Source organism: Cajanus cajan, chromosome 5, assembly GCF_000230855.2.
Source record: "Cajanus cajan strain Asha chromosome 5, NIPB_CcT2T_4, whole genome shotgun sequence".
NCBI lineage: Eukaryota > Viridiplantae > Streptophyta > Magnoliopsida > Fabales > Fabaceae > Cajanus > Cajanus cajan.
Genome location: NC_138521.1, coordinates 19,781,722 through 19,807,812, shown reverse-complemented (window position 1 = coordinate 19,807,812; position 26,091 = coordinate 19,781,722). Strand labels below are relative to the sequence as shown.

Below are 26,091 nucleotides of genomic sequence, written 5' to 3'. Positions count from 1 at the left end.
CGATCGTGAACCGTGATGGCAAAGCATGTTACTTAGCGTGGCAGCGGTCAAGCTCCCCCACCTTCCCCTCTTGTTTCGTTTGTTCCCCCTAAACTGTGGGCTCGGATCTTCAAAACCAGTTTCGCTTCTTTCTCATATAAATACCTCATCATCTTCTTCTTCTTCTTCTTCCTCCTCCTCTTCATCTTCAACCCCAAACCCACTTTCACTTTCACAACACAAAGCAATGGTGACGCTCCTAGTGGCAACCACGTCCGACCCTGCTTCCATCAACCCAGCCAACGCGCTGTTGGCCATGCCCGGCTGGCAAACCGGTCGCCATTTCCAGGTTCAAAGCATCAACCATTTCTGGGTTCTTATTACGCACCTTTTGCTCTTATGATTGTTACTTTTTCCTGTGTTGTGTCCACTAGGATGACATGAAGAGCTTTGTGAATGAAGAGGTGAGGGTGGTGCTGCATGGGAAGAGCATAGTAGCGGAGGATGACTTGGACAAGAGGTGGGAAGAGGTGACTGGGGAGGTTGTTCATGAGGTCATCTTCTTCAGCAAGCACACTGCTGCGTCCAACAAACCTGCCCTCACTGTTCACCCCATTGGTAATTTCTTCACTTGTCATTGCCCTTTTTTATTTTTATGAGCAAAAGGGTGTTTGTGTGTATAAGTTTTTCAACTTATTAGAAAAAAATCATTACTCTTGATTATAATTCACGTGGAGACTAGTTAAGAAGTGTGTGGTCTAGGACTGAAATAATTTTTGTGCAAGAGGGTGTTTCTATGCGTGCAAAAGGGTGTGTCTTGTAATGATTTGTGGGGTGGTGTGTGTATGTGCAGGAGTTCCTCATTTGCGTGAAGGTGATGTTCCACCGCAAGGTGGCAGACCTGGATGGGCAGCTCTGCCAAATCCTAGGATGGGGCCTTGGCTTCGACTTTTGAAAAACATTGCTCAGGCTCATAATCTGGTCCCTGAATTCGAGGTGTCTTTTGGACTACTTTTCTTTACTTGCCTATTGATGTTGTTTCTTGTGTGGTGTGTCTTTTGCTATCAACCAAATTGGCTTTTGTTTCTCTAGTTATATCTTGAGTTCTTTTGCTTTAGATTCAACGTTCCTGCAAATACATAGCTTGTTTCCTGTTGAAGGAAGAAGCCAAAATGTTAATTTGTTAAACTTTGAAAAGCAATTCTGGCAGAATTTGATCTGTTTGCTCAATTTAGATTACTTTGGAGGCAACTCACCATGGACCAGTGACAAACAAGCCAACCATGTTTTTGGAGATTGGTGAGTACTTTTTTCTTCTTCCTAGATATATTTTTGATTTATAAGCACATTGCACGGTGTATTAGTTAAGTATTGTGAGAATGGTGTTACACTGCTACATCTCTGCATCCTCCATTGTTTGGTTTCAGACGAAGTTATTCTTCATTTTGATGTTTAGTCTCCTTTTCCACTCACATTTATTTCTCCCTTTTAAAGGATTAGTTTGTTACTTTACTTGCAAAGAATGTTTCATCTTTTCTACGTTTTCCATGCAAAATGGAAATATTGTTTATCAGATAAATAAAATAGTTCCAAATTTAGTTTAGTCGCTAGCATCAGGAAAGTCCAGATTGGCAGAAGGTGTTGAAGAACATATTTTCAAAGTATTTTCAGTTTCTAGGGTTAATTTATACATTTTGGTGCTCAATGTTTTATTGATCTTTGTGGACTGTAAAGGAATTACCAACCTGTCCTTCGGCCCTTCCTCACTCAACCCCTCTCCCCCGACCTTATATTTCTCTCCCTACTAGCTACATAAGTTTTAGTTCTTAACTAATTGGGTTGTCATTGTTTTTCATCCAACCTTAACATTTTTGTCATGTCTGTTCAAAGCCTAAACATTCCTTTACGCATTCAGCCTTTGTTTGCCTTTTGTTAGTCCCATTAAGAAGGTTTATAGCAGGAAGAATGATAACAGAATATTAGTCATAAGGATTTATTAGTAGTATTACTTTTTACTGGGCAAAGAATTGTAATATAGAGAGTAGGAATAGATGAGGAAGTGATAGTTTGTAATTGTCTGGTAGTCTATAAATAAGAAGAAAGTTGGAATAAATAGGAAAAGGGAGAGTTAGTATGTAAGATTTGAATCATATTCAATGGGAGACTTCAGGACTCTTGAATACTGGGTTATATGCTCTGTTTTCAGTGATTTGTCTTGTCCATTTCAGTTTAAGAATCCATCTGCTACTGAACTACAAAGTACGTATTGATTTGAATAATTTTTCCATTTTCTTATTATTTGTAACCCAGTCCTATCAATTGGTATATGTGCTCCTAAAAATCCAGGGAGCCTTTTTGGTTCATGGCACCCACGAGACTGAAGGGATGACCAAAATCTTTGCAGAAAAGTGTTGAGTCATGGAGGTAGAAAGGGAGCTTCAAGAAGCCAGGCTCAAGAAGATCAAATACTTGTTTGAGAGCCTTAATCAAATGGTAGGTGTATTATGGGTAGAGCTTCCTCGATGGCATCAAAAAATGAGACTATTGGGAGCAACTCAATGGGGAGATTGTCAAATGAACATCAAGAGGAGTGTTGGATGGGGCTTGATATTCCCTTATTATTTGAGAATGATGCCTATGGGTGGGTGAGTAGATGGGAAGATATTTTCAAAATAAGAGGGGTAACTGAGGTGGAGAAATTACAAGTAACAATGGTGGCTATGGAAAGGAAAGCCTTGAGTTAGTTTCAATGGTGGAGTCTTCACACCAAATCCATATTTGGAGAGTTTTATAAATATTATCATTAGAAGGTTCTGAGTTCCAATCTTCAGTGATGCAAAATGCCTCGTGTCTTATAGGCTATCTTGTAAATGTCCTCTTTTCTCATCTGAATCTGTTGATAGCCAGATTTTAAGTCCAACTTGAAAAATACTGTTGTAGCCCCTAATTTATCCAACAAGTCATCAATCACTATTATAGGGAATTTGTCAGGTATAGTGAACATGTTTAATGCCCTATAATCTATACAAAATCTCTAACCTCCAAATAAACCCTAAACCAAAATTACAAGGCTGGAAGTGCTTGGTTTGATTATTCCCTCTTGCATCATTTTCTTCACAATCTTGTCAATTTCATTTTTTGGCAGTAAGGATTCTTGTATGACTGAATGTTGGGAATTTGTGCCCTTTTTTTAGGTTGATAGCATGATCATGCTTTCTCTGTGGGGTTAGTCCACTTGGTTCCTAAAAAACCACAGGGAATGGTTCTAAATCAGTCCTAATTTCTGCTGCCATAGTAACCTCCTTCATCCTACAGGGCCTTGATCATGGTCTTCTAGGAAGCTTGGTTATTGCATAGAGAAGGATCTTCCCTTAACATCAACTTGTTGTCTCCCTTTCTCTACTTGATGATCAAGTTTCTGAAATTAGCTTCAATGCCCCCCAAGCTGACTAGCCAATCCATACCTAAAACCACTTCTGTGTCTCCGAATTCCATCATGAAGAAATTTGTTCTTACTCCACCCCTTGCACTACCATCTTCACTTTCTTGCAGACCCCTTTATTTCTTACTTTCTAACCTGTCTCCACTTCAACAATGTACTCTGAGATACCCTCCACAGGAAGGTTTAGCTCCTTTACTAACTTACTGAATAAGAAATTATTGTTTCCCTAGAGTCTACTAATATTAGTACGAGTTTTTGATCAATCTTCCCCCAAACTTTAAAGGATTGATTAGAAATTGACCCTTCTTTACTTCTTAATGACAATTGGAGAGTTTTAGCCTCTAATTCCAACTTTTCCTTTTTTTGTTGGAACTCAGTTTCCTCCACTTTCTCTCTATTCCATGAGTACCTACCAACTGGTACTGCTTAAATCTGCATACATGTGCTGGCCCCCGTTTATCCCCACATTTTAAAACAGAGGCCCTTCCTACTAGTGTTATAAGAACCGGATTAGTCATCAACTCGGTCGAGATACTGGGTTGGCGGATTATTGGTTGAATCAGTGAATCACTAATTGAACCACAGGAACTGGTATATATAACATAATTGATCTGCATGAACCAGTATATATAACAAAATTCCCAGTCAGATGGGTCCAATCAGCCGGATTTGATAACAGTGCTTCCTACTCATCTCTTAAAGTTCAACTTGTATGAGCCTCTTTCCTGCCCCCAAAATTCTTCTCCCCCTTGGTTGCATTTGATTGCTTTGCCTCTGTTGGGCCTTGATTACTGTAATTGGGCCTGGGCCCAAATGGCTTGGTTTTTCCTGCATCTAAAACTGTGGCCACAGTAGTTTTGGTTTTTGAGATCGTTGTATCATCCCTCCAATCCATCTTCTCCTTATGCATAGTACTTTTTTTTTGAAGAGCCAAATTGTTCAACAACATTGACCTATCCATGCACCTCCCCGCTACTACTGCCTAATAGGCAGTTAGTTATATTTCTCTCTATTGAAAGACAAGAGATAGGAGAATGAATTCTGATATTATTGATTATCTATGAATCTGTCAAAAATACCTAACTGAGAAATATTAATTATCTATTTATATTGATTGGAAGAGTGTTGAAGAAGCAACCTCGAGGAGCTTGGTTGTAACTGTCAGTTACAAAAAAGTAACAGAATTACAAATGAAATGAAAAGCAAATGAATTAACAGAGGAAAATATGTAAAAAACTAATAACAGAGAAATGATATTCTCTTACACTCTCCATCCTAAACCTGATTAGTTGCATCGCACTCATACTATAATTAGGAGCATTGTTCCTCTTATGCCTTCTCTCATAAACCTTAATTATTTTGGGCCTTGGATTTGGCTTTGCATCATACTGAGATTGTATGTTCTAACATGAATCCATCTGCTACTGAGCTACAAAGTGGGGATTTGATTTGAATAGGTTTTTTATTTCCTTATTATTTCTCATCCAGTTCTATCACCTTCATCCTTGGTTTTTCATCTGTGTTAGCAATGATTAACTTTTTCCTCGTTGATATAATTTCCCTTTGCACATAAATGAACCACACCTTTACCTATATTTTAAAGTAGTTTGTAGCTCCCAATCTTCATTCTTAAGTTATGCTAGAAGCTGCTAGCAGTTAGAAAAAAAAATGAACTTAAATACAACAACTGGTTTTCTATTCTGGTATAGGTAGCACTGAAGATTATTGGAAGAGACAGGATGCGGCTCAAGTAATGGCAAAGGTTGGGTGGACTTTTATATTTTTTTCCATTACATTTCCATTAATATCTGGAATTTCCCTGTGTGGTGATTACATTCCTTTACAAAATTAATCCTGAATATAAAACAGCCCTCTGTCCATCTATACCAAAATAAATGCTTTCGATGGAAGCTGGTTAGTGATATTTTTTGTTTACCAAAATGAAATTTTGTTTGGGTTATTGCAGTTAGTTTGGGAAGGACTTGGACTTGGAGGTGGGACAGATGTAGGAAACTGGAGCAGGTAAACTGATAAAGCTAAGTTAAACATATGAAGTGACGTTAGTTTGGTTTGCATACTCATTTTGTATTTGGTATATACCTCCTAATATTTTCACATCTTGCTTTCATTCTGTTTCATAAGATGCAATATATGTTTAATCTATGGTCCTTTGATTTTACAATTCTGGACTTGGTGGACTATATATCTTCATGAAACTTTAAAATTGTTCGTGTTATTGTAAAATTATGGACTAGAAATATTTGGTTTGTTTTCTTTCGGTCATTAAAGCTTCCTTATACAAATGGTGAAATTTTTGTAATCTGAATCTGATTCTCACGCTCTTACAGGGAGAAGGATAACAAGAAAATCCTTCTTGGGATAGGTGGTGGACATTATGTACCTCGGCATATGGATGTAGTATTGTAAGTAGTCAACCAGTCATTGTCAGTGAGACATGTCTTTATAATTGAATTTTCTGATGTCAAAGAAAGACTAGAACTATGAAGCTATTGTTAATGTCATTAATTTTTAGGTAACTTTGGAAACCCCTTCTTACTTTACTCTGCGATTTGCTTGAAAGATTTGGACTGTGTATTTTCCTTTTAAGGTTTCAACTATTGGAATTTACTCTCATTATCCATTTACTTAATCAGCTGATGTGTCATAGTATTACTTGAAAAGGAGAATAATTTTATTATTATTATTCATACATATTACATTTTCCTTATACCTATTTGTAACAATCTAATCTTCTAAAATAAGGAAATAAGGAAAAATATTCTGAAAAATATCCTAGAAGATTCTATAGATATTTTCTCTAATTAGGAAGATTTTTTCTCTAATTACAACACTCCCCCTCAAGTTGGTAAATGAATATCAATCATTCCCAACTTGCCTACAAGATCTTGAAATCTACCCGGAGGGAGCCCTTTTGTAAAAATATCTGCTATTTGAAGTTCTGTAGGAACATGAGTTGTAATCACAAAGCCTCTGTCTAGATTATCTTTGATGAAATGTCTGTCAATCTCAATATGTTTGGTCCTATCATGTTGTACTGGATTATGGGCAATGCTCATGGCAGACTTATTGTCACAGTATAGTTGCACGGAGTTGTCCACCTTGATTTTAAGGTCATCCAAAATGATTTTCATCCAGAGTCCTTCACACATTCCTTGAGCAAGGGCTCGGAATTCAGTTTCTGCTCTAGAACGAGATACTCTATCTTGCTTTTTGCTCCTCCATGTTACGAGACTATCTCCAAGAAACATACAATACCCAGAAGTAGATTTTCTGTCAGTAATAGAACCTGTATAGTCAGCATCAGTATATATTTTCATAGTCAATGTATCTTCCCCTTTGAACAATAACTCCTTTCCTGGACTTGACTTCAAGTACTGGAGAATTTTGTCAACTGCTTGCATGTGTCTCTCTCTTGGATCATGCATAAATTGGCTCACAACACTAACTGCATAAGCAATGTCTGGTCTTGTGTGTGATAGATAAATCAATTTCCCTACCAATCTTTGATATTGGGCCTTCTCTACAGGAGCACTTTCTTCACTTCCAATTTTGTGATTTTGTTCTATAGGAACTGTTGAGGTTCTACATCCCAGCTTCCCTGTTTCTTTGAGGAGATCAAGTATATATTTCCTTTGGGAGATGAAAATTCCATTTTTGAAATAAGCAACCTCTATTCCAAGAAAATACTTGAGTTTTCCTAGGTCTTTCATTTCAAATTGGGCTGCCAATTTTTCTTTTAATGCCAATTTTTCTGTTTCATCATCTCCTGCAATAATCATATCATCCACATAGACAAGCAATTGAGTGAGTTTACCTGTAGAAGAGTGTTTTATGAATAGAGTATGATCTCCTTGGCTTTGTCTGTATCCCAAGGAAACCATTACTTTTGTAAATCTTCCAAACCATGCTCTAGGGGATTGCTTAAGACCATACAATGCTTTCTTTAGGAGGCATACCTTGTTTCTTTCATTTTTCACTTCAAAACCTGGGGAAATCTCCATGTACACTTCCTCTTCTAGATTTCCATGAAGAAAGGCATTCTTCACATCCAACTGGTGTAAGTCCCAACCAAAATGAGCAGCCAAAGCGAGAACAACTCGAACTGTATTCATCTTTGTCACTGGGGCAAACGTCTCCTCATAGTCAATCCCATAAGTTTGGGTATAGCCTTTTGCCACCAATCTAGCTTTATATCTTTCTATTGTCCCATCTGCCTTGTGTTTCACTGTGAATATCCATCTACACCCTACTGCCTTCTTGTCTCTTGGCTTATCAACAATCTCCCAAGTTGAATTTTTTTCTAATGCATTCATCTCCTTTCATGGCTTGAGTCCAATGTTCAAGTTTCATGGCCTCCTGGATTGAGGTAGGAATTTCTGTGGCATCAATGACAGCAATAAAGCTTCTGTGCTTATCAGAGAGATTGTTAGTGCAAACATACTGAGAAATAGGATATTTAGCACATGATCTTCTTTCCTTTCTCAATGCAATGGGTAAGTCCTCAGTAATACTTACCTCCTCACTGTTATCTTCAGGGATCCTCACCTCCGAATTAGACAATTTTTCTTGCTCGAGAGTCGAAGTGGGTTGTTTTCTTCTTTCGTATTTTTTGCCAAAAAATTTGTCTTCCTCTTCTTCCGCTTCTTCCTCATTGTGAACCATGGTAGCTTTATTGCTTAGATCTTGGGCATCCTGCAAAGACAAATATGGTAATGACAAGAAGGAGAGCTCCTCCACTTCAAGTGCTTTCTCCCCCTGAAGTGGTGGACTGGCATAAAAGGATTGTGTTTCCTGAAAGGTGACATCCATGGTGATAAAGACGCGACGACTCTGAGGATGATAACATTTGTACCTTTTTTATTAGAAGGATACCCAATAAAGACACATTTAAGAGCTTTGGGATCTAATTTACTACGATTAGGATGATGAGAGTGAACAAAAACAGTACATCCAAAGACTTGACTAGGTAGACTCGATATTAGAGGGCAAGAGGGAACAAAAGACAATAGAGACTCTATAGGACTAATGCCATTTAAGATACAGGTGGGTAACCTGTTGATGAGATATGTGGCGGTTAATACAGCTTCTCCCCAGTAATTTTTTGGAACAGACATTTGAAAAAGAAGAGCTCTAGTTACTTCTAAAAGATGACGATTCTTTCTTTCTGCAACCCCGTTTTGTTGAGGGGTGTTTACACATGTTAGTTCATGAACAATACCATTATGAGACAAAAAATTAAGAAATTCATGATTCACATATTCAGTACCATTATCAGACCTGATTCTTTTGATATTTTTTCCAAATTGATTTTGGACCAGACAGAAAAAATTAACAAAGATTTGGAAAACTTCTAATTTATTTTTCATAAGGTATGTCCATGTGACACGGGTACAATCGTCAATAAAGGTAACAAACCATCTAGCTCCGGAAATAGATTCTACGACAGGTCCCCAAACATCAGAGTGAATTAAATCAAATGGAGAAGTACTCTTTTTATTACTAATAGGATAGGATGCACGATGGTGTTTTGACAATTGACAAATATCACAATTAAAAGACTTAATAGACTCCTTAGTAAACAAATGAGGAAATAAGGATTTAAGAAGGTTGAATGAAGGATGCCCAAGCCTTTTATGATGTAGCCATATTTGGGAATTTGCCCACGTTTCAGATGTAGCTTGTTGACTCATGATTTTTGTTTTGTTTTGATCATTAGATTCCAACAAATACAACCCACTCTGCTCTTTAGCAGTTAAAATTGTCTTCCCCGTAGCAAGGTCCTGAAAAACACAATGAGTTGAGAAAAATGTTACTGAACAATTTAAATCTTTTGTGAGCTTTTGCACAGAGATAAGATTATTGGCTAATTGTGGAACATGTAAAACATCCTTTAATACAATAGATGATTCCAAAATTATATTCCCAGAGCCGCATATGGGTACACCTTGACCATTCGCAACTGTAATAAGTTGTTCTCTATTCCTTTGAATATATGATTTGAAGATCATACGAAAAGGTGTCATATGATCAGTTGCTCCTGAATCAAGAATCCAAATACCTTGTGACACAGGACCCACAGTATGGAGAGAACTCTTACCTTTCATGGACAGAGTACATGGTCCAGAAGGCTTACTTATTGATTCAATCATTCCTTTCAAACGATCTAGTTCTTCTTTAAAAGCTTTCATCTCAAAAAATCTGATGGTGGTAACTTAATGGATTGATTCGGCGACTCTGTCTGTGGCGACAACGATGAGTGGGCCGTGGAACGAACTTAGGAGGCTCCGGCGACCAGTTCTGTGACAGCAGCGGCGAGTGGGTCTCGTCGGAACTAGGCGCGTGGGACGTCACCGGAAAAGGAACAAAACTCAAAAACTCAGATCTACTCAAATCTGCGCCAAATGGGACGTCACCGACCCGTGGAATGGACTCAGGAGGCTCCGGCGACTCTTTCTGTGGCGGCGGCGTCGAGTGGGTCTCGCCGGAGCTAGGCGCGTGGGCTACACGCGCCGGCGACGGTGGTGGCGCGAGGCGGCGCGTGGCGGCGTATTTCCCGGAGCGAATTCCGGCGTTGTGTTCGCCGGAGTTGGGCGCACCTTTCTGTCCTATCAACGACCCCAACGGCTACGGCGGCAGCCGTAGTGGCCGGACAGTGGCGGCAGTGGCTACTGTTTGCAGCGGAAACGGAGCTCCCAAGATCGGGAGCTCTGATACCAACTTGAAAAGGAGAATAATTTTATTATTATTATTCATACATATTACATTTTCCTTATACCTATTTGTAACAATCTAATCTTCTAAAATAAGGAAATAAGGAAAAATATTCTGAAAAATATCCTAGAAGATTCTATTAGGAAGATTTTTTCTCTAATTACAATAGTATTATTAAAATTGATAAGTAAAATGAAGCATTTTGTCCCTCATCAACTTTTTAATTGTTATGTTGTCCATAAAATTCCATTGTCAAATTTAATGGCACTATGATAAAAGGTTATAAATTTAAATAGATTATGGAAGTATATTGCACTGCTACTCGGGTTATACTGCACAGGTAGTGAAATTAAAGGTGGCTTGTTTAAAGTTATCCTCTACTTTTTTATATCAAGTACAAAGTCATGTTTTATGATGCATCTTGACTTTGTGTGAATAATTTTAGGGACCCTGAGGCCCAAGGCCCATTTTTGGAAATGACCCACGGCCCATTTTTAAAAAGTATTCTAGAAGGAAGTGTAGGGACTTTGGCACTGAGGGTGGGTTTTAGTAAGCTTTAAATAGGGTTGTATGGTGTGTAGAGAGGGTGTGAATTATCACTGTAATAACTGGAAACAGTCAAGAGAAGAGAGATTTCCCTCGGCAGAGGAAAACACTCTGAATTCTGTTCATTTGGTTTTTTTTTATATTTTCTTGTTCCGTTTGTTTCTTTTTATTATCAAGAATCTATCAAATAGACTTCTACTAAATCCTTTTGAGAAGATATTTACATAAAATTTTATGACCATGAAAATGCTTTATAAACCTTGCCAGCCACCTTAAATTTCTTCACTGTAATTAAATAGCCTTTATTTTGGAGGCACTGTAAATTTAAGTAGTTTTCTCAAACTTGATACTGTATCAGTTACCTGAGGGTGACTTTGGAATTAAAATGCTAAATGTGTGCATTATATTTTCTTGTGGATATGGATTTTACTCAAATGAATTATCGATATACTTACTCTGCTCTTCCAATCCAGGAAAGATAATGTATGGGTGGGTCACCTACTTTCTGGATATTCAGTGCCGATGGAAGATCCAAGCCAGTCAAAAGGAGAAACAAATGCGGAGATTGGTGGAACATGGAGACATTCTATAAAAGCTGCATATGAGGCCACTAAATCTGCTTTTCCTGGTGGTGAAATTCTTGCACATCTTGACCACAAGTGAGCTTAATGAGCTTTATCCTTATGCAATCAACAATCTGTATATATTGCTAATGCTAATGCCAAAGCAAGAACTGAATGCTGTGTTAAAAAGTATTCTAGAAGGAAGATGTCATTTACATTCCCCATCACCTCTTTAGCTGACTTACTGGGTTTGCTTGTTAGTAGTTAGCTTTAACACTTTGATGCAAATACATATCAACTGCAAAATTTCGAAATCCAAAATGAGTCTAGAATGAGGTTTTTTGCACAAGGGGGAAAAAGAAGAAAGAACAAAACACTATTTTCCCAAGATTGTGTATCATGTTAAAAGTAATCATGTATCTTTGCTGTGTATGCTTCTGACTGTTATCATATGGACCTTGCTTTTGTAGCTAACTGCATATGACAAGTGTCTGAATGCTAGAAAGCAACCTTCTTATGATTACTTTCATCATTTCCAGTGTGTCACTTGTTTATCTTAAGGTTTTTAATATGAAGGAAGAAGGTATGTTATGGGCATATGTTGAAAATTAAGAAATCTACGTATGATGTCTTGTAGAACAAAATTTTCAACCTGTTGTATTGTGACAGACTGATTTAAGCTGTGTTGATCCTTGCTTTGACATCACAGATAGATAGACCTTTTACTCAACTAAACGTTTACCCAAAGCTTGTTTTTCATTGAAGGAGTTTCAAGGGCTGGCAGAAGAATGCCATAACAGGATTCCTTGCGGAGCAGAACATTCAAATTGGAAAACCGAATAACTTCTATTGAGTGTTGACACTTTGGCGGATATTATTGTGAACACGGCTTCTGCATAGACAGGCTGAAGATTTTGGTAGACCTTACAATCAATTTAATTCAGTTCTCAATATTATTCATATGTAAAGATTGCCTTGTGCATGTATTAAATCAAATATGCATGTAAGAACCTACGTTTAATAAATGAAGACGAAATAGATTATAGAACAGAGTTCATTTACATTACGTTTACATTGATTGGCTGATTTCTCATTATGATATATAGACTGTTGTATAGCTTTTAATTTCTGTATGGAAAGTATTCTCTACCGTGCACCAGCAAATTAAATGGTTCACCATGCACCTAATAAAAATAACACCCTACTAGCAGCTACAATAGTGCCACAATAAAAGTTATTTTAATTAAATTTATATTTAAAATATAAATTAGTAAATGAATTGCCAACAAATAGATATTATTTTAATAAGTTAACAGATTTTTATTTCAAAACTATAAAATAATAATATATTGCTATAGTGAATAAATATTTTTGTTAATAGGTTAATTAAATTTTATTTAAATCTCTAAATAAATAAATCATGATAACAAATAAATATTATCTTAATAGGTTTATTAAAATTTATTTTTAAATTATAAAATAATACATGGTATTAGTCATAGTAGTTAGAAGCTCATCACAAGCAAACCAATTGGTAATGGAGGTGGAGGATCGTCTTTTATTCATACGGGGAGCAAGAAGTATGGTTGTCTTGGTCACGAGAAACCAAACTGCTAGGATAAAATGTGACTTGCTTCAACAGGATGATGTAAGGACACACCAAAAGGGATCATCCTAATCTTGCTGTTAGTTTTTGCTGTTAGTTTTATCAGAGTGGAGCTATTCAACCAAAGAATATCAGGTAGTTTTTGCTTTTAGTGGTATTGAAGTGACTGTTATCAAAATCGGATCGATTATTAACTCTGTCAGATCATTAGATTAGTAGGTATATTCTTTTAACACTCGATAGATTATTTCAATCAAAAAATTTCTAACAATCTTTTACTTGGACTTCATATTCTTTTAAGCATTTATTTTATAAAACTTTGTAGGTACACATCCGTATGTTATTTATCTTTAGTCTCTTCTTAAAAAAATCTGGTTCATTTCATACAACAATAATGAACCATTACAGCTTTCATCATAACTCAATATGATTAAACCATAACGATCACCACAATTGTATATATTTAATGACATAGACAAAAAATGAATAAGTGGTATAGAAATTACATGCAATGTGATCTTAATAATGTCTATTTCTAACTAGTACAAATTTTATTTTTTATAGAGATCAATCCAAATGCAACATAAATATTGCACACAAAACAAGTTTAGAATTGAATAATAAACATTAACTTTATTTTTGCAGAAAATCCAATCAATACAAAATGTATGAAAAAGAACAAAACATAGAACATAATTAGAAATCCCACTAAACTAAGATACTATGAGAAACTATACCCATATGAGCAGTGTGCTCATGAAAAAATCTAGGCCCTAAACCCTTAGTAAGTGGATCTACTACCATAAAGTCAATCCCAATATGTTCTATGGAAATTTGTTTGTTCTAAACTTTCCTTAATAACTAAAAACTTGATATCAATGAATTTTGACTTGGTTATACTCTTATTATTATTGGAATAAAGAATTGTTGAGTTATAGTCACGATAAATTTTTAATGGCCTTTCAATGCCATCAACCATACATAAATTAGTGACAAATTTTTTGCAGTTATATTCCATGGTTGCATGCTTCAAAACAAGCAATGAACTCTACAACCATGGTTGAAGAAACTATAATAATTTGTTTAACAAACTTCCAAGAGATAGCTACTCCAACCAACATAAATATGTATCCAGACACAGAGTGTTAGCTATCTTAACATCCAACAAAATTAGAGTCTGAGTACCCAATGATCTCAAAACTATTAGACTTCTTCAATTGTTCACCATTCTTGAATTTTATTAAAATTGTAAGATCATGATTGCGTTTTATGTTTTGATGGAATTCATAGATCTAGATTTAGATCTACGTTCTTGATTAAGTTCGTGTTGAATTAGGTTGATTGAGAATTCAGATTTATTGTTGAACTATGAAAATTTTTTCGTATGGATTGAAACCTTGAATCGATATTTCTCCGATTGAATTTTCAAATCTTAATTCTGTATTTTGTTGATTAAATATTGTTGAAATATTAAAATCCCCTTGTTAATTATGTGATAAAATATAAATTAAAAGTGTTTGTGTTTTCGTGAAGAATGACTTAGATTGTTCCCTATATTACAAATCTAGTTTACTTTTGATAGTGACTCGGCAACACTATCACATCCCACATTTCTTTGGTTATAAAGTAGCTACAAAACTTGTCGTACTCAATTCAGGATAACAAGCATGCAATGAGATAGCGCACCTTGGTGTTGTTCTGTAGGATGTTGTAATCTTCATAAATATATTGATCCTTAGGCTTAGTGACAGCAACATCACCTTGTGTTATAATCTTGCATAATGGATATTGGGTGGACTTAATGTACATTTCCATTCGATTCTCCCGGTATGGGTAGTCTTCTCCATTAAAGGTTGGGGGTCTTGTAAGAGAAGCTCTTTTTGGTAGATATTATCCTTCATTACTTCCCATCTGAATCTTTTTCCTTTAGCATGTTTAGATGCTCAACCCCATTAAAGACTGAGCTCTGATATCAAACTGTGGAGAAAAGATAGACACTAAAAAGGGGCCGGGGTTGAATAATATATATCACAAAATCGCACATTTGCAAGTCATTGAAGTAGTATATGCGATAGAAGAAGCATTAGCAAGAGTGATTAATGAACACAAGCAATTTTTATACTAGTTTACCCCAACTAGTGAGGCTACATCTAGTTCTCAATCCAACTAGATTGAGTTCCAATAACTTTTAACAAAGTTACAAGTATTTTTTCATCAAGCCACTTCTGGCTTAACACAAGTGCTTTTTAACTAGCCTCTTCAAGTTACTACCCTAGTGTTCTTTTTACAAATAAGCCTCTCTAGGCTCAACCCCAATTATTCTTTTACAAAAAAGCCTCTATAGGCTCTACCATATAACAATGGTTATAAAGGTATTACAAGGTTGTTGTTATTGTCCTCTTTAGACATGATTACAACAAAAGTTTAACTGCAAGAGATCTTTTGAAGGAGATTTTCTATGCATGTGGTTTTGTTTTGAGTTGTATGTGTTCGCTATCTTTTTCTATTCTTTTGAGTTCTAGAGCTTCTTATATAGTAACTTCGAAAGAGATGACTGTTGTAGCTTCTTAAGCTTGATTCATAGAACTGTTTCGTCTTACTCTTTTCATCTGATCTAAAGAGAAAGAAAGTATCCAATGGTGCATTAAATGCTTTAATTAATGTCTTTCACCAAAACATACTCATTATCTTTGATAGATCAGGCTACTTATCAGAGTAGAGCAGTAAAGTGGGAATAGTAGGAAACAAAGTTAGTGTACATCAAGGATGCAATGCTTTTAGTGCTTCTTTTTTCATGAGATTCAGGATCTTTGTCCTTTGTTATGATACTCTACACACCTTTATACACCTTTAACAAAATGTGAGTTCCAAGACAACGACTTTCGATTTATTAAGGTATAAAGCATTTATTTGAAAATTCAAACATGTTTGTCACACAATAAATAATGGATATTAAGAACATGACAGACAATTGTATCCTTCGTATGATTTACTTCATCTTACAGACGCCACTTTATCTTACAAAGTTTGAAATAACGACTTTTTGAAAACGCTTTCTTGTCAAAAGACGTAGTGTTATCATTAAAACTTAAAAAAAATGAGATATCTAAGATCGTCTTTTGACTTAACAATATTTTTATTTTCAATTGATCCATATTTCTTTCTTTCTTTATATTCTCTCATTTGAGGATTTGTGTTCTTGTATATTAGAAGAGTATTAAATTTATGTTATAAGAGTTAGAAGTATGTGTGTGATCTAGCAAGAAACAATTGTATGACAATTGGTTATGTATCAAATTTGATTGTTATTGTTTGTGTTATTAAAATAAAAAAGTAAATGAATTTATTATTTGATGACTATATAAATTCCAAAAATAAAATAAAATAAAATTGACAAAAACAATTAGATAGAATTAAAATACATTAACATTATCAAAAAAATGAAGAAAAAAAAGCGATGAAATGTAACAAAATTTTCAAATATTAAAAACTCGTCCATAATATAATTTATGAACAATTGAAGAAAAGTTTAAATATTTTTTTTTATCTAAATTAACATCAAATATAATGAATATTTCTTTTTAATTATAGTGAATATATAAAGACACTAAAAATTATTATCTTTTTAAATTATCTTTAGATTTTTTTTTTACAGTTTTATCTTTAAACCTTTCAAAGATTAGTTTTTTAAAATTTAATTAAATAATATTATTTTTTAACTACATAAATAATAATGTTTAAGATTAGACCAATTGAATGATATTCATATTTCATATTTCTTTAAAAATTATATAATATAATATTAATAAAGAGAAAAACTCAAACATAAATATTTTATTAATCCGAAAACATAACACTTCAAGAGGTTTACACTCATCTTAAAAGAATACATATTATTTAATTTAATTAACATATTTTTGCACAAATATGCTTTTGATTTAGAAAGAAGAGTTTTTTTTTTTTTTTTTTTGTTTTTTAGCTCGGTTGAATATATATATATATATATATATATATATATATATATATATATATATATATATATATATATTATTTTTTTTAAAATGCTCTCTTATTATTATAAACTCAATCTTTAAAAAATAATTATATGATTATTTTTTTATACTTTTTTAATTAATAGTAATATTATTATTATTATAAAAATGTCAAATTAAATATGGTTTTTTAAAGCTTACATATTTACTATAATTTTCAAAAAATAATTTAAATTAAAATCATTAAAAAAAAAGTATACTCTAAAACTTGAATAATTGTAGTAATTTATTTATTGAATATACTTTTAATTAAAAATCCTTAAAAAAGTATACACCATATAAAATGACTAAATTAGAACGAAGTACATTTTAAATGAAGGTAATAATTTTTAACTTAATTAAAATCAATCCCTTTAAAAGTTAGTCTAAGATTTTTTAATTTACTCTATATATATAATAGTATCAAAATAAAAATATATTTAGCAAAAATATAACACAATAATAAAGTGTATTATATGTATTATAGTGGTATATTTTTTTCTCACATCTTTCTTTATATATATATATATATATATATATATATATAATTTTTTTTATTTGTATACTTTTTTTTTACTTAAGTATATTTTTAATCTCTTAAATTTAGGGTAAGTTTATTTATAGTCTCTCAAACTTAAAATTAGACTTTTTTAGTTCTTGTATTTTTTTTTTAAAATCTTGTTTTAATCAATTTACTCAAACTTTGCTAGAAAATCTGTAAATATCATCACATAAAATTTATCTATTTATGTTTTTATTAGTGAAAATATTATATTAAACTTGATGCAAATTATCTTAATCTATTACTTTCAAATATGTTATTAGTTATTTGAAGAACTAAAACAAGATTTTTTAAAATTGTATAAACTATATACAATAATTTTAAATTTAAGAGACTAAAAATAAATTTAGGCTTAATTGTGTTTTTGATCCCTCAAGTATTGTAATTGTGCAATTTTGATCCTCAAGGTTTTAATTGAGTAATTTTAGTTCTTAAAAGATTGTAATTGTGTGATTTTAGTCTCTTAATTTTTAATTGAACAGTTTTAGCCCCTCAATTATTATAATTGTGCGATTTTACTCTTTCCCATTAAAAATTTAGTAATTTTAGAATATATATATATATATATATATATATATATATATATATATATATAATGTTTTAAAATTATACAATTGTTTGCTTATTTAAGTTAACATATATTATAATTTTTGTTAATATATCAAATGATATATATTTATTATTACTACATAAATAAAATTTATATATTATTAGTATTTTAATATTATTGATAAATTAATATCAATAATATTTTTAGTATATTTATAGATAAACTAATAATTTGATAAATATGACTTAGTATATATTAATATATTTTAAAAAAAATATAAATATATAAGAAAAGATATGTATATTTCTAATTAATATACTTATATTTTTGTAAAAGTATATTAATATATAATAAATTACAATTATCAAATTATTAGTTTATATATAAATATACTAATAATATTATTGATATTAAATTATCAGTAATATTATAAAAATAATAATAATATATAAATTTTATTTATATATTAAAAATAAATATATATCATTTGATACATTGAAGAAAATTATAATATGCGTTAACTTGAATAGACAAATAATTGTACAATTTTAAAATATTGTATATATATATATATTTAAATTATTAAATTTTTAATGAGAGACTAAAATCGCACAATTATAATATTTGAGGGACTAAAATTGTTCAATTAAAAATTGAAGGACCAAAATCGCATAATTGCAATCCTTTAGAGACTAAAATTACCCAATTAAAATTTTGGGGATCAAAATTACACATTTGCAATTAGGGATGACAAATATACCCGTACCGTGGATAATAGTCGAACTCGTCCCGACTTTGATGTAGAATGGTTTGACCAGGTACAAGTATGGGTAAAACCCGATATATTAAATCGGGTACAGGTACAAGTATGTATTTACCCGCCCTGTACTCGTACCCGTCCCCGTTCCCATTATTAATTTAATACCTACTTTCGATTTAATTATGTTAAAGAATTTTAATATTTTATTATGTGTAATTATTTATTATAAATATGAGATAAAGAAATAACTCAATTATAATTATAATATAATAGAAAAATAATTTAAAAATATTGTAATTTTTTTACAAAAAATAAAAAATAAAAAAATTGACAAGTACGGGTACAGGTATACCTGATAGGGACGAGAATGAGAATAAAAATTATATAACCGACAGGAACGAGTACGAGGATGAATTTGACTCAAAAGGACGGGAACGGATATTATGAAACTCATACACGACCCACCTCATTGCCATCCCTAATTACAATACTTGAGGGATCAAAAACACAATTAAGCTAAAAAATTACTTTAAATTTAAAAAACTAAAAATATATTTAAACCTTATTTTTATCTCTCCCCTTTAACAAAGATAATTATCAAGTTGTTACATTTCAATTTTTATATTTATTTAAAATTTTTGAAACAATGAAAGGAGATTCTTTACTAGTTATTTGAACATAAAAATTTTCAATTGTTAATATTAAATTTATATAATTGCATCATCTTTTAAAATCATATAAAATATTAAAAAAATATTTTATTATATTCAAATTAATTAAATCTATGTACATTGCATGAGTAAACCGATTAATTAAACGCAAACCGGGGACAAGGCATTCATTATTATATACATAGTTTCCATTTCACCATTTTATCCTAGAAATTATTTATCGGACAAGTCTTGTGAACAGAAACAAAGGAGGAAAATTGAGATCATAAGATCAAAATACAACCAATTCTACTCCCGCCTACCACTTAGCTGATGCCAAGCATATTTACAGCAAATCTTCCTACCCTCTCAACTACAGCATCATCCAAATCTCATAAACCAGATGTATATTAATATAACAACCTACAAAACCTACATTTTTCATTCTATAGTCCCGCTATCGTACCCAAGTATTGCTAAACTTCAAAACTGGCATGAAGTACCAAGCCTCTGTCTCTGCCTCTGACCTAAGGTTATGGATTTCCTTTTGGAAAATGCTGGATACAGCAGTTCTTGAAACTTCTCCAGAAACATTGTCCATTCATCCTCAGTCATATCTGCCAGCTTCACAAAGCTTGTGCTAGCAGGAAGCTGCTCATTGGCACTCCTATGACCAGATGATGTATTCCCAAAATAACCACTATCTGCTTTTCCTCCTGAATATTTCTGGTGTCTCTGGCTTGTCTCACATAACATAGTACTTTTCAGTGACACAGAAAGTTTTGAAACCGTTGGGATTGTTTCCTGCCTGGGAAAAGTGACAAAATCCCAAGGATAATCTCCATCACTTTCCTCTTCTCCCTCTTCAATGCTCTCATCCAATTTAGAAAGTGGAGTGCGACCATACCCACTTTCATGTCCCAGTTGAAAAGGTGCTCTGGTTAGAGAATCATCCATAGCCATCTTTGAAAAGTAATCTGACCCGACTTCATCACAGTCTATGTCAAACTGAAATTCATCATCTCTCAAATCAACCCTGGGAAATGGCTCTCCCCTCTCCACCAACAACTTCCTCACCTCCAAGCAAACAACCTCCAGTTCACTGGGTTCCTCCTCACCACTGCGGAACTCCCTAGTCATCATCTCACCAATTTCAGCAAGACACAGACCATAAGCAGCAGCCTCCTTGAGGAAAATCGTGCAGAGTACCAAGACTCTCAAACAAGCCTCTCGGATCATGGGCAATTCCATTCTTAACATTTCACAATCTCGAGCAGGATCCAGATTTTCAATGTATGAGAGCTCATCCTCAGAGAATGGAATTGAAGCCTGAGGCCAATGAATCCACTCGAAATACGGGTCCTCCAAAGCTTCTGGCAGGCAAAGCCCATGATCAATAGGAACTAAATCCACCTGACCAAAAGCCCCAAGTTTTCTAACTAACAAATTACCAGCGTGCCTATCCGTGTTAAGAATCCTGATGTCTAATATCCCTATACGATGCACGGCACTAACAGGGAAGCTAGATGTCCCATGGTCACTCGCATCAAAGTCATGATGTATGAACTGCTGGAATGATGCAATCTTGCTAACTAACTTCTTCTTTCGGGTATTCTTCCCATTGACTCCATCATTGACATTGAAGATTGAGTGAGTAATCTTCACCAAAGCAGTTGGAGGCACATTTGCAAAATGATCATAGTCAAGGAGGTACGCTGCAACTTCCCGGAACCCTGTCTCCCCTACCCGAACTGATCGTTTCAAACCAGGCTGTCCAAGAGTTTTACCAACAAAACCTTTTGGGTTGTTAGGGGCAAAAGGCTCCTCATCAGTTGGTTTCACAATTGCAACACTCTCACCTCTGCTGTTCAGGAAATAGTATGCACCTCCAAGGCCACTATGAACAGGAATTGGATCGACACCCTGCTTCATGGCCTCCACAATATCCTTGACCATATGTTTCATTCTATCAAGACGATTTGATTGCCCTAATATCTCAATAGGACCACTTTTGTCCCTTTGCTGCATATCCCGTCCAGTGGGTGATAGGCATGGAGTGGATGAGCTTCTGTGCATAAGATTCCGTGTGAGAAGAAGGGGAGAGTCATTCCGAACAGCACTAAGGTCATTCTTCAAGACAATATCCCCAAAAGTTAGTGAGCTCTCTTCAGTTGGTACATTAAGGGCAATCTGCAACCTCCTCTTCACAGTATGCACATTGTCACTACGATCCAATTCCATGCCCAGGACACACCCAGATTCAGTTTGCACAAAAACACGTCTCCTACCAGTAGGTTGCCTCCCATCCATGCTCTTGTTCTCATGGTACTCCCTGCCAAGCGGGCTCCTGAATAAGGTCACAGCCATCTGGGTTTGAACAGGACTGTCCAAATTATGAGACATGAACTTCGGGGTGTGATTAGATGACTTTTGCAGGGGAACCAGGGGTTGCAGTGGAAGAAAGCTTCTTACCTCCCCAAAGGATTGCCAAATCCAGTGCTAGTGGCAATTGAGACCAATGTCTTGTTCCCCAATGATCATTAATCACATGGTAAGAATCCAATGTTACTAAAGCTCCCAGAGTGAAGGACTATGCCAAGAATGGGGACAGATTCTAGCTGACTACTACATTGAGGCCATCATGCGAAGATGGTAGAACAAAACTCTGCAGAGATTCCATCAAAATTCACAACACATCACAAATCACAGCAAGAAAGATAAACTAATGTAAGAAATAAACAAAATATTCTAGTAGACAAAACGGATCATGTTCAATTAATTTGTAGTAAAAAAACTAAACACTCAACCAATAACAGCAAGAAACAAATTACATAACTTGCAGCCCCATGCAATCACAACAAAGTAATTTCTTTATATCAGTAGGAAAGAAATAACAGCAACAAGGCTCGTACCTAATACCTCAACTCCTACTACTAGCTCAATCCTAATGGTTCTTCTCAAAAACGAAGTAATGAAGAGGCAATTTCACGCCATTTAGAAAACTAAGGGTATTGGTGCACTGTGCACTCTTCTGAATTAAAATCCAATTCACACAAACAAAATCCCAAGCATTATGACAAAACCACGAACAACAATTAACAAATTGAGAACAACAACAACAACAATAACATATAAACAAACAGAATAACAAGCATTTAAGGCCTCGCAACGTAAGAAAACACAAAATCCGGAAAGAATGCTTTTTCATACAATTCAATAGCCGTGTTCGGGTGCTAACCGAAAACGTAAAGAAACCGAAAGAATCTTAAAGAAACGAAAACGAAAAACATAGTTAGAAAGAGCTGAAAAAGAAGAAGGATTGAAGGGAAATGAAAATACCCCATGATTATGGAACCAAATTCAACGGCGTCATTGCCTCCAAGAAACACGAGAGGCACAAAATTTTCATGGGGGAGTGAGCTTCCGCAATGTTGAGAGAATCGAAGGAGGAATCGGGAAAGTTAAGGAAAGAACATGTTAAGACAATAAGTGCTGAAGAGGGAGTCGTCCGAGTTGACTCAGATGCCTGATTCGTTTCCGAGCGACTATGAAACCCTCTGCTCCTCTGTTGTTTCCTCAGCATCGGATCAGAATGTTCTTTAACCCAACGCGTGAAGCCTGCCTGGTTAGAAAACTAACCCTGGTTAGAACGCTGACCAAGGAAGAGTCTGGAAAATGGACGGGGACCGTGAGATCTTTGCGGTGTCAGCGGAGGGATGACTGCCACGTGGAGTCAAGGGATTGGAAAGTTACGTACATCTAATGTCAGCGAATGAATTGGGAGTTTTTGGGATGCGATCCTCTGAAATTTGAGATATCAAAATTATGGTAACTTAACACATCTCAATCGTTGGATTTGTAATAATAGATCAGATTGTGACACGTGTACAAAATATATTTTAACTTAAATGTACATGTGTCACAATCTGATCTATTATTACAAATCCAATGGTCTAAATGTGTAAAGTTACCCTATTTTTCCCCCTCCAAAATCAGGAGATCTATTTCCGAGTTTTTCTTCCCCGTCCAAGTAAATATAGCCGGACATAACAAGTAAGAAGGAAACGGAAATAATAAAAAAGGCTGCTTCAGAAAGTGAAAATTAAATTATGATTTAAATATCTTTCTAATATGTTAAATTTTAGGTAAATTTATTTTTTATTTATTAAATTTAAAATTATTTTTTTTAATTCTTGAAATTTTAAAAAATATTATTTTAGCTCTCACTCTCAAATTTTGTTAAAAAAATCTATCAAATAGTATTGTATAAAATATATTTATTTATATCTCTATTGATATATTTATTAATAATTTTTTTTCTGACAATTTTTTTTAATTGATATCTCTATTAATGAAAACATTACATTAAACTTAGATAATTTTATATAATTGTCTCAATCTGTCACTTTCAGATGTATTCTTGGTAATTTGAGAGATTAAAACAAGATTTTTAAAAATTATAAAGATTAAAAATAATAATTTTAAATTTGAGAGATTAAAAATAAATTTATCCTAAATTTGAAAAACTAAAAATATATTTAAATATTATATTATTATTAGAATTCATTATAGAATAATTGGTTATGATTATAATAAATTATAATTATAATTAAATTTTGTTATGATAACTTTGTTAAAAAGTAATTTTAAGATATTTAAGTTTATTTGGATATAATAAAAAATAATAATTTTTATATAGTAAATCAATTTTAAAAAGAAAGTTATTTAAAATAATTGTAAAGTTTAAATTTTTAGCTTCAGTAAAAGAAACAGATATCTAAAAATTGAAGTTGTTGATGCAAAAATACAACTTATTTTGTATACAGTTTTTTCTTCTTGGAAAATAACTAAAAGTGGGAAAACTAAATTTTCCTAAACTTGTTCTAAAAATAAAAATAAATAAACAATAGGATAATCACTAGTGCAAAATATAGAATTTACGTCAGGATTTTCTCATCGAACATAAAAATATCCAACATAAAAAAGACACGGTGACAATTTTGAAAATAAGTTAAACTTTTTTACGTCGAACTACATAGAGGTCCGACGTAAAATTGAAAATCTACGTCGAACAATAGTTATAGCCGACGTGGATTTCAAATTTTACGTCGGACCCCTATGTAGTCCGACGTAAAAAAACTTTTTATTTCCTCTGGGCGCCTTGTCTTAATCGCGTGCGAGGTTATTACATCTGAGTTTTGGGCGTTTCTTCTGATAGCGATTTCCGGCAAAGGGTTCCTGGAGTACGTGTGGGTGTTTTGAGTGACGGCGATTTCTGACGAAGGACTTCTCGTTATCTGTAGATGATTCCGGGGATTTCTGACCGATTGGATTCCAGCGAAGAACTTGAACGATTTGAGGTTAGTATTGGCTTGCTTCCATTTTGAGTTTTCTTTGAATATAATGGACGCACGAGTTTATGTTTCTACATCTGAAATTCTATATTTTTGTTCAAAGTAATATACTTGAAAATTATCTGAAATTGATTTGGTTAAAGTTGTGGTACGGGGGTAAGTTGGGAATGTTGAGTGATGGTGCATGAGGGATGGTGAATTTTAAAATTTAAATTTAAATATGTTCCTAATTTTCATAAATTTAATATATAATTTAAATATGTTTTTATATAATACACTTCGTTGATTGCCTTGTAATTTTTGCTGAGAAGAGGAATGTGTGCTAGTATAGTGATATATGAAGAATGATTTATTAAAGCACAATTAGTAAGTATATACTAGTTCAAATTGAAACAAGAGTTCTTCCTATTTCTATTTTAAATTTGTTTAATATTTGTAAATATTTAATTTAATTTTGATCTTTATATTTTGATAATTTATTTTTTTAATTTTACTCATGAATTTGATTATTCTAGAAACAATATTATTATTTTTAATTTTGAAATACAATTTTTAATATTTGCTTACAGATTTTGGCAAGATAAATATTGTAATTACCCTCCCTCTGTATATGTTTTTTTAGGGCTGTTTAGGGTTTAGGGTTTAAGGTTTAGGATTTAGTTGAGTTATGAATAACTGAGTCAATAGTTTGTCTTAATAAATTAACTTACTTTATTATTTTTAAAAGTATTATGTGCATGATATACATGAAATTATAACCTACATAGTTATGGATTGATGTTGGATGAATGCACGTCGCATTAGTGAAGAGTACAAAAATGGAGTTGAAGAGTTCTTGCAATTTGCTAGAGAAAATGCAAAACCTATCAAAGGAGCATATTATTGTCCATGTGTTCATTGTCTGAATCAGATACGTTAGGTAGTTGGGGAAATATGTGATCACCTATTTATCTTTGGTATTGTGAAGAGTTATACAATATGAACATGACACGAAGAAATTTTAGACATTCCAACTATGTCAACAACAAAATTTTTTGAAGGGATGAATGATAATCTAGAGGACATGATACATGATGTTGGTGAAGAAAATTTTGGAAAAACACATGTGTATGATAGCTTGAAGTCTAATTTAGAGCAACCATTGTACCCAAGATGCAATAACTTTACAAGATTATTAGCCACTTTAAGATTGTTTAGTTTAAAAGCAAGAAATGGATGGGCTGATAAAAGTTTCACAGAATTGTTGGAGTTGTTGAAGGAGATGCTTCTAGAAGATAACACGATACCTAATCGTAACTATGAGGCGAAGAAGATAC

The 26,091-nt window shown here is 33.5% G+C and overlaps 2 protein-coding genes across 4 annotated transcripts; one reads left to right on the top strand and one right to left on the bottom strand.

Moving 5' to 3' along the window:
- On the top strand, positions 1–12,312 carry GEK1 (D-aminoacyl-tRNA deacylase). 2 transcript variants are annotated; one of them, XM_020355280.2, is made up of 9 exons: positions 3–328; positions 414–597; positions 833–975; positions 1,215–1,278; positions 5,131–5,183; positions 5,388–5,443; positions 5,770–5,844; positions 11,173–11,358; positions 12,028–12,312. In XM_020355280.2, the coding sequence occupies exons 1-9, from the start codon at positions 26–28 to the stop codon at positions 12,113–12,115; spliced, it is 1,152 nt and encodes a 383-aa protein (XP_020210869.1). In that variant the 5' UTR covers positions 3–25; the 3' UTR covers positions 12,116–12,312. The 2 variants fall into 2 exon arrangements, with proteins under 2 accessions (XP_082931193.1, XP_020210869.1); XM_083075067.1 differs by lacking the exon at positions 5,770–5,844 and having other exon boundaries at positions 1–328.
- Positions 12,313–19,583: 7,271 nt separating this feature from the next.
- Positions 19,584–23,019, bottom strand: LOC109796721 (phosphatidylinositol 4-kinase gamma 5). 2 transcript variants are annotated; one of them, XM_029271090.2, is made up of 3 exons: positions 22,761–23,019; positions 21,894–22,086; positions 19,584–21,804 (listed from the first exon to the last, which is right to left on the bottom strand). In XM_029271090.2, the coding sequence occupies exon 3, from the start codon at positions 21,786–21,788 to the stop codon at positions 19,905–19,907; it is 1,884 nt and encodes a 627-aa protein (XP_029126923.1). In that variant the 5' UTR covers positions 21,789–21,804; positions 21,894–22,086; positions 22,761–23,019; the 3' UTR covers positions 19,584–19,904. The 2 variants fall into 2 exon arrangements, with proteins under 2 accessions (XP_029126923.1, XP_020212070.1); XM_020356481.3 differs by having other exon boundaries at positions 19,584–22,086.
- Positions 23,020–26,091: the final 3,072 nt, after the last annotated feature.